The sequence below is a fragment of the Oncorhynchus clarkii genome, chromosome 26, assembly GCF_045791955.1.
Source record: "Oncorhynchus clarkii lewisi isolate Uvic-CL-2024 chromosome 26, UVic_Ocla_1.0, whole genome shotgun sequence".
Classification (NCBI taxonomy): Eukaryota; Metazoa; Chordata; class Actinopteri; order Salmoniformes; family Salmonidae; genus Oncorhynchus; species Oncorhynchus clarkii.
In genome coordinates this window covers 10,047,607-10,059,367 of record NC_092172.1, presented here as the reverse complement: position 1 = coordinate 10,059,367, position 11,761 = coordinate 10,047,607, and the positions used below count along the sequence as shown (strand labels likewise).

The 11,761-nt window shown below is 42.8% G+C and overlaps 2 protein-coding genes across 3 annotated transcripts; one reads left to right on the top strand and one right to left on the bottom strand.

The window, feature by feature from the left end:
- The first annotated feature begins 5 nt into the window (after nt 1–5).
- LOC139384382 (borealin-2-like) lies at nt 6–3,134 on the top strand. Of its 2 annotated transcripts, XM_071129129.1 has the most exons (10): nt 6–352; nt 432–563; nt 659–699; nt 805–853; nt 927–985; nt 2,192–2,244; nt 2,390–2,476; nt 2,662–2,752; nt 2,829–2,915; nt 2,997–3,134. In XM_071129129.1, the coding sequence occupies exons 1-10, from the start codon at nt 244–246 to the stop codon at nt 3,054–3,056; spliced, it is 768 nt and encodes a 255-aa protein (XP_070985230.1). In that variant the 5' UTR covers nt 6–243; the 3' UTR covers nt 3,057–3,134. The 2 variants fall into 2 exon arrangements, with proteins under 2 accessions (XP_070985230.1, XP_070985231.1); XM_071129130.1 differs by lacking the exon at nt 432–563.
- A 3,401-nt stretch (nt 3,135–6,535) lies between these two features.
- On the bottom strand, nt 6,536–11,638 carry LOC139384912 (dnaJ homolog subfamily A member 2). The gene is made up of 9 exons (XM_071129814.1): nt 11,499–11,638; nt 10,271–10,330; nt 9,876–10,102; nt 9,645–9,725; nt 9,336–9,469; nt 8,809–9,005; nt 7,968–8,112; nt 7,722–7,849; nt 6,536–7,334 (listed from the first exon to the last, which is right to left on the bottom strand). Exons 1-9 carry the CDS (start codon nt 11,574–11,576, stop codon nt 7,149–7,151), a joined length of 1,236 nt encoding a protein of 411 aa, XP_070985915.1. The 5' UTR covers nt 11,577–11,638; the 3' UTR covers nt 6,536–7,148.
- Nucleotides 11,639–11,761: the final 123 nt, after the last annotated feature.

Here is an 11,761-nt window from a genome sequence, read left to right as displayed (position 1 = left end):
CTTAAACTTGGCTATATTTTAAATGTATATTAGATTGCCCCACAGGACAAGGGTGCACAGTTTTTTCCTAGCCCAGCACTAATGGTTAGTGAGTTGAGTTATTAGTGGCCTCAGGTGGATTCTAGGTTTAATTTAAGGTTAATTAACTGGTGCACCAGGAGCACCTGGTGTCCTTAAGGTTATAAATCAGTGTTCAGGAGATGTGGTAGCAGGGGGAGAAAAAAAAGCCACGCTGATGAAACCATGGCACCAAGAAGGATAAGGAAAGTCAGCAATCAGTCAGATGGGCAAATTAGCAAGGAGATACGCCAAAAGCAAGGGGTGCTTTTTATTCAACAGTTTGAGAAAGAAGGTACTAATTTCATAGTAGGCCCATCCCTACCGTCCGTTTTCCTCAAATTAACTGAATTCACTATGTTGCCCCTTTACAGCACAGGACCGTATAAATGAGATGGAGGCTAAATTGGAGCAGACTCTTGCAACAGTCGATCGGGTTTTTAAAGTGGAATTGATGAAAATGCCACCTGCGCTTCAAAAAACAGTGATAATAGATTTAATTAATGGTGTGATTTTCCAATTGTATTTTAAATATTTCTTGGAATGAATGCATGCATGCGTGATGACTTTATTTCAGTTGTTTCCCCCCGTCCTTTCCTAGCGGATGACATTTCTGCAGGTGAAGTCACCATCGCCATAAAGGTAGGACTAAACATGGATTATCAGACCGGCTGTAAATGGGTTAATGCTGCTTCCTTGTGGTGTACTGTGGAAATGTGAGCAGCTAACTTTTAATTTGATTTCCAGACCGAATCACCCGAGATTCACCAGCCTCTCACTAGGAAGCTTAGTAAAGGTAATGGTTTATTTCCTCTAGTTAAAAAGGATATGAACTTGTCGTTAATTATACATTTTTCTTATTTCTGTAGTGAAAGTGAGTGAAGGTGCATCGGCTCATAAAAGGAAGGCTACAACAGAACCATCAAAGGTAGCTAGCAATTCAAAGGGCTTTATTGGCATGGGAAACATGTTTTACATTTCCAAAGCACGAAATGGATAAACAATTAAAGATGCAGTAAACATTACTCAAGTTTCAAAGGAATACATTTCAAATGTCATGGCTATGTAGTGTTATAATAATGTGCAAATAAAGTACAAAAAAGAAAATAAACATGGGTTGTATTTACAATGCTGTGTTCACTGGTTGACCTTTTCTTGTGGCAACCGGTCACACATCTTGCTGCTGTGATGGCACACTGGTATTTCACCCAATAGCTATGGGAGTTTATCAGAACTTGATTGGTGTGAGTTATTTGAGGGACTGTGTAATGAGGGAAATGTCTCTATGGTCATATATTTGGTAGGAGGTTAGGAGGTGCAGCTCAGTTTCCACCTCGTGTTGTGGGCAGTGTGCACATAAGCAAACCTGGCTCTCAAGAGAAGACGGGCTATGGCGGCCTCTCAATAGCAAGACTGCTCACTGAGTCGATACATGGTCAAAGCTTTCCTTAAGTTTGGGTCAGTCACAGTGGCCTGGTATTCTACCACTGTAGTTTAGGTCCAACTAGCATTCTAGTTTGTGCAGTTTTTTTGTTAGTATTTCCAATGTTAAGTAATTATTTTGTTTTCATGATTTGTGTGGCTGAAGCGGTCTTCGGGCTCTGGGGTCTGTTTTGTGAACAGGGCCCCTGGACCAGCATGCTTAGGGGACTCTTCAGGTCAATCACTGTTGGTGATGGCTTTATTTTATACTTCCTTTAAGGTAGTTGTAGAATTTAACGGCGCTTTTCTGTATTTTGATAATTAGCGACCTAATTCGGCATGTGTTATTTGCTGTCTTACGTTTGTACACGTGTTTTTTTGCAGAATTCTGCATGCGGACTCTCAATTTGGTGTGCCGCATTTTGTGAATTCTTTGTTGGTGAGCGGATCCCAGACCTCACAGCTATGACGGGCAATTGGTTCTAACTGATTGAAATATTATTTCTGCCCGATTCTAATTGAGATGGTAATTTTATGTTCCGTTTGCTGGTGTGGAAAGCCCTTCCTGCCTTGTCTCGGATCGTTCACGGCGTTAGGCAGAGCTAGGTATAGTTTAGCTCGACTTTATTTGCGTGTCATTAGGCTGTGTGAAAAGGTAATCTGGGCATTTCCACTTAGAAAATTGACTAAATTGTGTATTTTTGTTCTAAAGGGTTCCAAGAAAGCCAGGTCACTTGCCAATAGCTCCAGCACTGGAAGCCTACGGTAACTCCCTATATATTAATCATTCCTGGTGAGCAACTGGTGGTTGCTAGTTGTTCAAGCCCACCACTCAAACACCCAATTTGAACTCATTCAGTCGTGTTCGCTGAAACGTCTTCTGGTTGATTCTGCTCATTTGTTCTTGCAGGTGTGCCACACCCACAAACACAAAAAGAACCAAAACTCGTCTTGCCAAAATCAGTGATCAGTCTCCACTGACTGGAACGAAACCCAGGTTTGTCTTCACTTATCAAAATCCCTTATGGAAAAAAAGATTGCAGTCAGTGTAGTATAACTGCAGTTTATCTGCAATTACTGGGTCCAAAATATCAGTTGTCGACTGCAGTTTACAAACTCATCTTTTTAAGGTATGCTTGAGTTAATCAAACTAATTCTGTCCTAAATTCTCCATGTTTCTAGATCTGTTTTGCGCTCAGCCAGTGACGACTACCTGTATTGCTCCCTGCCTGGATTGTCTCCACATGTAATGATCTCTACATCCCATGGAGAGGTAACGTTTCATATTGAGGTTGTTGGGCTTTAAGGTAGGTCGAGCAGTCTAAACCAGTCACTCATTTTCTCCCAAGACATTGTGCCTCTCGGATGATACTGTTGAAGATGTCGACATCGGGTTACTGGATGACATGGCTGTCCTCCAGATGCAGAAGTTGATGGTAAAATGTGTTCTGTTCATTTAATCTTGAAATGAATCATTTATCACCTGCAATTAATTCTCACTGATCTTTCTCAATTAGAAACTGATGGACTACCTTTTCAACAAAGTCAAAGCGAATCAGCCTCTGAGTGTGCAATGATACCAACACAGCTAATATTGATCCACTAATGCCACCTATGCATGTTTTACTTACTATAAATAAAGATTTGTATATTCGTCTTGACTGGCTGGTGAGCAATATTTAGCCCCACGAAGTTGGTTGTGAGCATCCTATTGAATGTTTTGTATTGATAATGGCCAAACTGAATGATCTTGCAAGCAGTGCTCGACTTGGGCAAGAGGTCACCTAAAATGTTCTGCTTGAGCTCCTATTCCTCTCAGGTCATTTTCTATAAGGTATTGTGGCACTCCTGCACCGGCACTAATCAGTCTAGCACTACTTACAAATACATACAGCCCAACTTATTGTGCCTGAATTTCACTTTATGGTAACATCTGCAGGGTGATTAATAATTAACTGACCACTCATTTTCTGACCCTAACAGGACAAATGCTAATACAATTTACGACTGGCTAATCATACGCTGAAGCAGTCCCACTATGACACTGAATTAGATTTTGCGTACGCAGGGGAGAAATCTAATAGAACCGGACAGTTTTGGGTTAATAGAGAAACTGATTTGATCTGATGTTGCAAGCTACAGTGGGGCAAAAAAGTATTTAGTCAGCCACCAATTGTGCAAGTTCTCCCACTTAAAAAGATGAGGCCTGTAATTTTCATCATGGGTAGACTTCAACTACGACAGACAAAATTAGAAAAAAAATCCAGAAAGTAACATTGTAGGATTTTTAATGAATGTATATGCAAATTAAGGTGGAAAATAAGTGTTTGGTCACCTACAAGCAAGATTTCTGGCTCTCAGACCTGTAACTTCTTTAAGAGGCTCCTCTTTCATCCACTCGTTACCTGTATTAATGGCACCATTTTGAACTTGTTATCAGTATAAAAGACACCTGTCCACAACAAACAGTCACACTCCAAACTCCACTATGGCCAAGACCAAAGAGCTGTCAAAGGACACCAGAAACAGAATTGTAGACCTGCACCAGGCTGGGAAGACTGACTGCAATAGGTAAGCAGCTTGGTTTGAAGAAATCAACTGTGGGAGCAATTATTAGGAAATGGAAGACATACAAGACAACTGATAATCTCCCTCGATCTGGGACTCCAAGCAAGATCTCACCCGTGGGGTCAAAATGATCACAGATCCCAGAACCACACGGGGGGACCTAGTGAATGGCCTGCAGAGAGCTGGGACCAAAGTAACAAAGCCTACCATCAGTAACACACTACGCCGCCAGGGACTCAAATCCTGCTGTGCCAGGCCCGTCTGAAGTTTGCTAGAGAGCATTTGGATGATGTCAGATGAAACGAAAATAGAACATTTTGGTAAAAACTCAACTCGTCATGTTTGGAGGACAAAGAATGCTGAGTTGCATCCAAAGAACACCATACCTACTGTGACGCATGGGGGTGGAAACATCACGCTTTGGGGCTGTTTTTCTGCAAAGGGACCAGGACGACTGATCCGTGTAAAGGAAAGAATGAATGGGGTCATGTATCGTGAGATTTTGAGTGAAAACCTTCCATCAGCAAGGGCATTGAAGATGAAACGTGGCTGGGTCTTTCAGCATGACAATGATCCCAAACACACCGCCCGGGCAACGAAGGAGTGGCTTCGTAAGAAGCATTAAGGTCCTGGAGTGGCCTAGCCAGTCTCCAGATCTCACCCCCATAGAAAATCTTTGGAGGGAGTTGAAAGTCCGTGTTGCCCAGCAACAGCCCCAAAACATCACTGCTCTAGAGGAGATCTGTATGGAGTAATGGGCCAAAATACCAGCAACAGTGTGTGAAAACATTTGACCTCTGTCATTGCCAACAAAGGGTATATAAAGTATTGAGATAAACATTTGTTATTGACCAAATACTTATTTTCCACCATAATTTGCAAATCAATTCATTAAAAATCCTACAATGTGATTTTCTGGATTTTTTTTCCTCATTTTGTCAGTCATAGTTTAAGTGTACCTATGATGAAAATTACAGGCCTCATCTTTTTAAGTGGGAGAACTTGCACAATTGGTGGCTGACTAAATACTTTTTTGCCCCACTGTATATACGCTTAACATGGGAGGGGGGAGAGCATACAGTAGGCATCCATGCCCAGGGGATGTTTGGGGCCCTAGTAGTTTCCTTAGACAGTCCTAACAGTGTCACCACGAGCATGCCCAGCAGTGGTCTGAACATTTGTTCCTTCAATGCATTCAACTGAAATTGTTACAGAAGAATGCTGTCCACGCACTATTATACATGCCATTACAAAATGACCTTGGCTGTGGTGTGACGAGTGCACAGCGCTGACACTGAGCCAAGGTAAGGAAGGCTCTTAATCCTTGTAGGCTCAGGGCTGCGGTCACGCATCTTGTGAGGATCCAGGGAGAGACCGAAGGGTAAAAATCGCACTTATGCCTGGCCCTGGAAGGCAAACTGCAGAAAACGCCTGTTCCAGTAACACAGGGATGGGAACCATTCCCTTGCGGCTAAAGTCTAGAGAACTTTTTTAAACATTAAATTCTGAACTGGACAAAAGTGTCTCTTTAGGTTGAGTAAAAGCCATCTTTAACTTCTGATCGCGCCCTTCCCCAGGAGTAGGTCAGGTGCTGCTGGGTAAATCGGCCGACAGCCATTCCGTTTCGTGGGGGATGGCGGCGTCGCTGTCTGGTACTGGCAAGCACCTGTGTTGGGCTGAGTGTGTGGTAAGGTTCACGCGTCATGCCTGGGATGTGGGTTCCAGTGAGTAGCCTAACTTCAATCTACGTTCGATGGCCCGCTCAGCAGGGCTGAAGAGCAGTCCGGGGACCACTAGGAGCTTTCTCAGCATCCGTCTAGTTATCGGGCTTGGGCGAGCCACAAGGATGGACAGTCTAGCTCTCTGGTCATGAAAGCAAACACTTGCAGAGGTACAGCTGGAGCATTATGTTCTGTGCTAACATGAGCACTGAAGAATTCCTGATGCGGGACACTGTGTCGTAGGCCTGTGACAGTAGCTCATCTGTGGCCCTGCACTGAGGTCTGTGTCAGCGGGCCATGTTTTACGTTGCTCATGGCAGAGCGTCCTTGCAGCAGGAGCTGAACAGCACCTGCATAATTTATTTTTGCATGAGCCTAGCCATGACCAGAGCTGGAGCATGTTTAGACTTATTTATGCAAAACATGCACGAATGGCTGTTTGGTAAGCAACGCTAACAGTGGCAGCTGTGTGCGTGTGTGTGGGGGGGCTAGAACATACCAACCATAGATGACTCGTCTGACAGCATGGGCAATGCCATTGAGGGTACAACTCAGGAAGCATGTTGGAAACCCTCAATGGTGCTGCCTATGCTAAAACATCCTTTTGGCCACTAGAGGCCTCTATCATTCTTTATGATATATATATATATATATATATATCAACATTAATGACAAAGGACTGAGGCGGTAACTAAAATATAATTTTCCTGACTGATGACATTTCCCAGACAAGGACAAGACAGAATCACAGACATCCAGTATTGCTGTTTGAGATTTGAAGAACGTTTATTTAACAACTTAATAAACCTTGTTTCACAGAAGTTATGCTGCTTTTAAATAGTATTTTTTCCCAGCTTCGCTCGATAGGTTGGATGTTTAATCAGTGCAGGAACCAATGCGGTCTTAACATGCACCAGGGTTGAGGACAGAAATAGGTGTTTTCCATTTGTATCACCACTGTATAAGCGCAGCTGATATAAAGCTCACCGACAATCACTTTCATATTATACACAATGTCTTATGTTTGAATTTAATATATAGAAAGGAAAACAAGTAAAAACCTACAAAAAGAAAAATCAAGTGGTAAAAATCAAGCACAGATACATACAAACCTAAAAATGCGATGTTTGTGTCCTTTCAGGATCTTCCTCCCCTAACTCACACCTCACAGTCCAGAGGCTGAGGCCAAAACGGCATTTTATGGTTGGTTTAAATTAAATTATTGTAAATACTATGAAAAAATGCAAGTTACACACCAATCAAAGGAGAATTGACTTTTTCCCCATCTTATCTGGTGTTGCCACAAGGAGAGTGAGGGATGCGTGATCGGGATGGAAGATTGGGCGGGTGCAACACATACATTCTTCCCTGCGCCAGATGCTACTGGTGGGCACACTGCACTCCAGGGCCGTGGTGGCCTCCCTCGTCGTCTGAGCTGTCGTTGTAGGCCTCACGTCGTCCTCCAGACGAGCCCTGGCTGACGTCGTAGTCCTGCAGGTCCACCTCCTCCGCGTCCCCAGACACGATGGGCGCCTCGGCACGTGTTGGCAGCAAGTCCTCCAGCTCCTAGGGGTTGACAGAGGGTCACAGAAAATTAGAAAAACTATGTCTAATTAGCAAAGCCCCCTATTCAGCATGCAGCTATCATTACAAAACCCTTAAAAATAAATAAATACACACTTGTGGGGTACCTTAGCTCTTAAATACCAATATCATTAGTAATGGTGTTTAAAAGCTGAAGTAGCACAAGTGGCAGATTCACATAACAAGGGCTGTTTTTTAAATTATATATAACAAAGCCCCGCTAAACATAACCAGTATGGTCTGGGTCAAAATCCTAATCTGTTAGGAATGATCAAATTGTGTCATTCAATCCCATAATAGAACAAACATTACCATAATATTCAAGCTTGTGACAGAAATGGACACGTCTTTTCGTAGTCCATGACTTACATTGAGTTTATCGGGGCTGATCCAGTTGTTTTCTGGGAACTGCACATCAAATTTAATGTATAGGTCCCCCTTTTCAAATGGATTACGGTACTGTGGCATCCCTTCCCCTCGAACAACTCGGACAGAGCCTGTAAAATAAACATTGTATTAAAAGAAACATTGCTTTCACATACTGCACGGATTAATATTCACATGCTGTTGTATCATCTTCCACATGTAAAACTAGTAAAAAGATCAAATTCTTACCTGGCTCAATGACTTTGCCAGCAGCATACTTGACTACAATCTGTCTGCCATCTAAGTGTTTCAACGTAAACTGGAATCCACAAAGTGCTTCGACAAGGCCAATCTTATGGGTCATGTGCAGGTCATGGGCCGCTCTTTTGTATGTCTGTTGGCATGAGAAAACAGGCAGAGTGTCAATATAGTAAGAGACATGGTTATAGGCCAATTTAAAATCACACTTGATAGAAATGCAACTAACCGATACTGCTGGCACATAAATAATGAACATAAGATAGCCCCCAGCCCCCCCCCCAGGAAGCAGTGCATATACATCCTGTCAGGGTACTGTACTGGTCTGTTTTCCACATGAGAGGCTGGTGCCATCAACACGTGTCTGTTCTCCCATCTTCAGAGGAGTGAGTCTGGAGGTGACAATGGAGTGGAAATGCTAGGACTACGTGCCACGCATGACTATAATTAATACCAAGTTATGCCAGACATGCAGGGGGGCTCAGAGGGTGGGGGGACAGTACTGGAAACTGGATTACATCGTGTTCTCATTGGCCTAGCAGCATTGTGCTGTCACTACAATCTGCTCCCAAAGGATCCCAGTCAAGAGTGCTGGAGGACCCAACTCAGCCAGCTGGATGCTTTTGTTCAACCAGCTACTATTCAACATTCGCCACCTATACTATACTCCTCATAGACATGCGAGACATAATAGCTGAGTAATAACAAGTTTACACATCAATGTTGCAGCTTCACTAATATGTTTCCACATTGTAATATTGCCCTTAGTTAACAAGAGCCAGTCTTAAGGTGTGGGGACCATGGTGTCCAGAGCACAGCAGTTAATCTCTACCTCGTGCTCCTTCTCTTGCAGGACGAGGACAATGTCTCCTGGCTCTACCCCAGGCGCCTGGTCGGCTTCCCCTCCGAAGGTGATCTTCTGCCCATGCTTCATGCCTTTGTCGACATGGACCTCCAGGATTTTCACCTCCTTGCTAACCTTCTTGCCCTCGCACTTTTTACAGCGGTCTTTCTCATTGATGACCTCACCTGTGGGTATAACAATAGAAGTTTAGGAGTCAAAGCCTTTTTGCTAACCACTAGGCTACCTTGGGCGGCGGGTTGCTGGATCAAATCCCCGAGCTGACAAGAGGGGAAAAACACCTGTCATTCTGCCCCTGAACAAGGCAGTTAACCCACTGTTCCCCAGTAAGCCGTCATTGTAAATAAGACTTTGTCCTTAACCGAATTGCCTAGTTGAAAGGTTTTTATTATTATTTTTAAAAAAAATAATAAAATATATATATATATATATATGATTAAAATCATGTGTATCTGGGTACTACAAGTATAGGGTTTCTAAACAGTACTGTTACTTACCTTCTCCATTACAATCAGTACAAACAGACTGCATCTGTTGGACCATCCCAGGAGCCAACTGTCTGATCATGATGCGCATACCACGCCCCCTGCAGGCCACACACTTCTGAACTGCGCCAGTCTTTCCACCCTGGCTGTTGAGAAGTTAACTTTTAGTCTAACACACCAACAAACCTACATGATCAACACGTATGATGCAATAATTGACAAGCAAAAACAGCAAGATCTCAACACTGCTTCATGTGGGCTAGAGAAGTAATTGAGGGAAAATTGTTGCAGATACAAAAGGATGAAAGTGGAAACACTTACCCATTACAAGTGCCACAAAGAACATTCTTGCTCAGCTGCAGTTTAGTTGTTTTTCCATTGTACAGGTCTTCCAGTGAAACTCTAAAAAAACAATGCGCATAATTGGAGAGCGTAGCAAGGTCATAGAAACCACAGGTCACTTAAACAGTCAGACAATGAATCATAATATAAAAAACATTTAATTATCACTAAAGAGATCTGTGACACCACCAATCCATAGACTAAGCTTACTTGAGTGGGTGAACCATGTCCTCTCCTCTTCGTCTACCACCATTTCGGCTGCGCCCCTGTCCGCCCATGAAGCCAAAGAGTCCACCACCGAAGATGTGTGAAAATATGTCATCCATTCCCCCACCACCACCACCTCCTTCTCGCAGTCCCTGCTCCCCATAGCGATCATAAAGCTCCTTCTTCTCTGGATTAGTCAACACTTCATATGCAAAGCTGATCTCCTTGAACTGTTTTTGAAGGAGACCGGTGCACAGTAAGTGTTATGACATTTACAGATATTTGTTAACATTCGTTTTGCATCTACTCATTAGTTTAATGAACGATTGAACCCTTTCCTCACATTAGACCACATCGTATCCCTTCCCCCCAAAATGTACTTCAAGCCATTTCAATACCTTGTCGCCAGCATTTGGGTTTTTATCGGGGTGATATTCCTTTGCTAGCTTCCGGTATGACTGAAAGAAAAGGCAAGCACATGAATACAACAAGGCACTGGTTTCGATTATTTATGCTAGCTAACGTTAGCCAATGAGTTGTATAACCATTTCCACTTTTTACGTAATCCCAGTAGTGGCCATCAATTAAATAGTGACAGGAATCTGACGTTGCTTTGTACGGTAAGGTTAGTTAGCTGGCCTAAATTAGCTAGCTAGTAAATTGAGATAGCTAACTACTATATGCACGTTGACGGGCTAGCTAGCCACTTTCTCACAATGACTAAAGTAAGCTACTGGCTAAACAGTTAAAATGTTTTTCACAACTATTAACCAGCTATGAATCAAATTTTTCCCCAACAAAATCAACCCAAAATGTCCGACCTTGGAGATTTGGCCCCAAAATGCCATTACTGTGGATGAATCTGTAAACACGTGAGTTAACGTCGTAGGTTAGCCGGCTAAATAACGCAACTAGCCAGCTAACTCGTTTGGTGGCACACACTACGTTAGCGAAGAGTTAGTTAAACGTTAAAAGATCAAACTGGGGTAACCTTGATATAGTAACTTATCTATAACAACCTGGTATGAGGCGACTCGGTTGCGTCTTTTATCTGTTATAAGCAGACAGACGCACGAGAGTTAGCTAGCTACTAGCTAGTCATTGTCTTGGTTAACAACCACCAGTCTGGAAAAACGTAAACAAAACTGCTAATCCAGTGCTATCAAACGAGTTGATACAGTAAAATGTTTAATATTTAACAATACAGTGCGTATTATGCGGACTCTAAATTAAAAGACATGTGATGGAGCTACCAACCGCATGCTAACTTTTACAAAAAAGATACTCGAAGCCGGCGTTCGTTTTACGAGATGCCATCATTGTTGAAACTGAAAGCTAACGTAAGCGCAAAGTACAAACATCTAAAAGACTTTGCGCCAAAGACAGAGGTAGTTAGCTAAAACATTAAGGCAGAAAAATTGTAGTACAGGACACAGTTGACAAGTATTTGCTGATTGACGCTAACGTTTGTTAGCTAGAAACAGAGCTAGTCAAACTAGTTACCGTTTCTAGGCCAGACTAGCTTTTAGCCAGAATAACCTATTTCCTGTTTCTACGAACAATTTAAACTCAACAGCACCTAGATTAAATGTAACTCGATAAATCGGGAGCTACAGTCAACGTTACCTTTTTCAACTCATTTTCAGTGGCAGTGGGGGACACCCCTAGGATGTCATATAATTTAGTATCGACAACGTTCGCCATGATGAAGCTGGAGATCGGACCTTCTGCACGGGAAGCGAGAAGAGAAAGAAGAAGAGCCGGTCGAAAACGTCATACGTTGCGTCAACTTTAACCTTTCTTCTGGCGTTAGAAAAAAAGAGGTGCATCTCAATTATAGGGTGACTTCCTTCTTTTCACCTCATATATTTTCTCCTCTCTATTATACA

Excerpts from the sequence above, each read along its gene's own strand:
- LOC139384382 (XM_071129129.1), top strand. The coding sequence starts at position 244 with ATGGCACCAAGAAGGATAAGGAAAGTCAGCAATCAGTCAGATGGGCAA. Across the intron at positions 353-431 it reads TCAACAGTTTGAGAAAGAAG|CACAGGACCGTATAAATGAG; the intron begins GTACTAATTTCA and ends GCCCCTTTACAG. Across the intron at positions 2,245-2,389 it reads TCCAGCACTGGAAGCCTACG|GTGTGCCACACCCACAAACA; the intron begins GTAACTCCCTAT and ends TTGTTCTTGCAG.
- LOC139384912 (XM_071129814.1), bottom strand. The coding sequence starts at position 11,576 with ATGGCGAACGTTGTCGATACTAAATTATATGACATCCTAGGGGTGTCC. Across the intron at positions 10,103-10,270 it reads ACCCAAATGCTGGCGACAAG|TTCAAGGAGATCAGCTTTGC; the intron begins GTATTGAAATGG and ends CTTCAAAAACAG. Across the intron at positions 9,006-9,335 it reads TACTGATTGTAATGGAGAAG|GTGAGGTCATCAATGAGAAA; the intron begins GTAAGTAACAGT and ends TTATACCCACAG.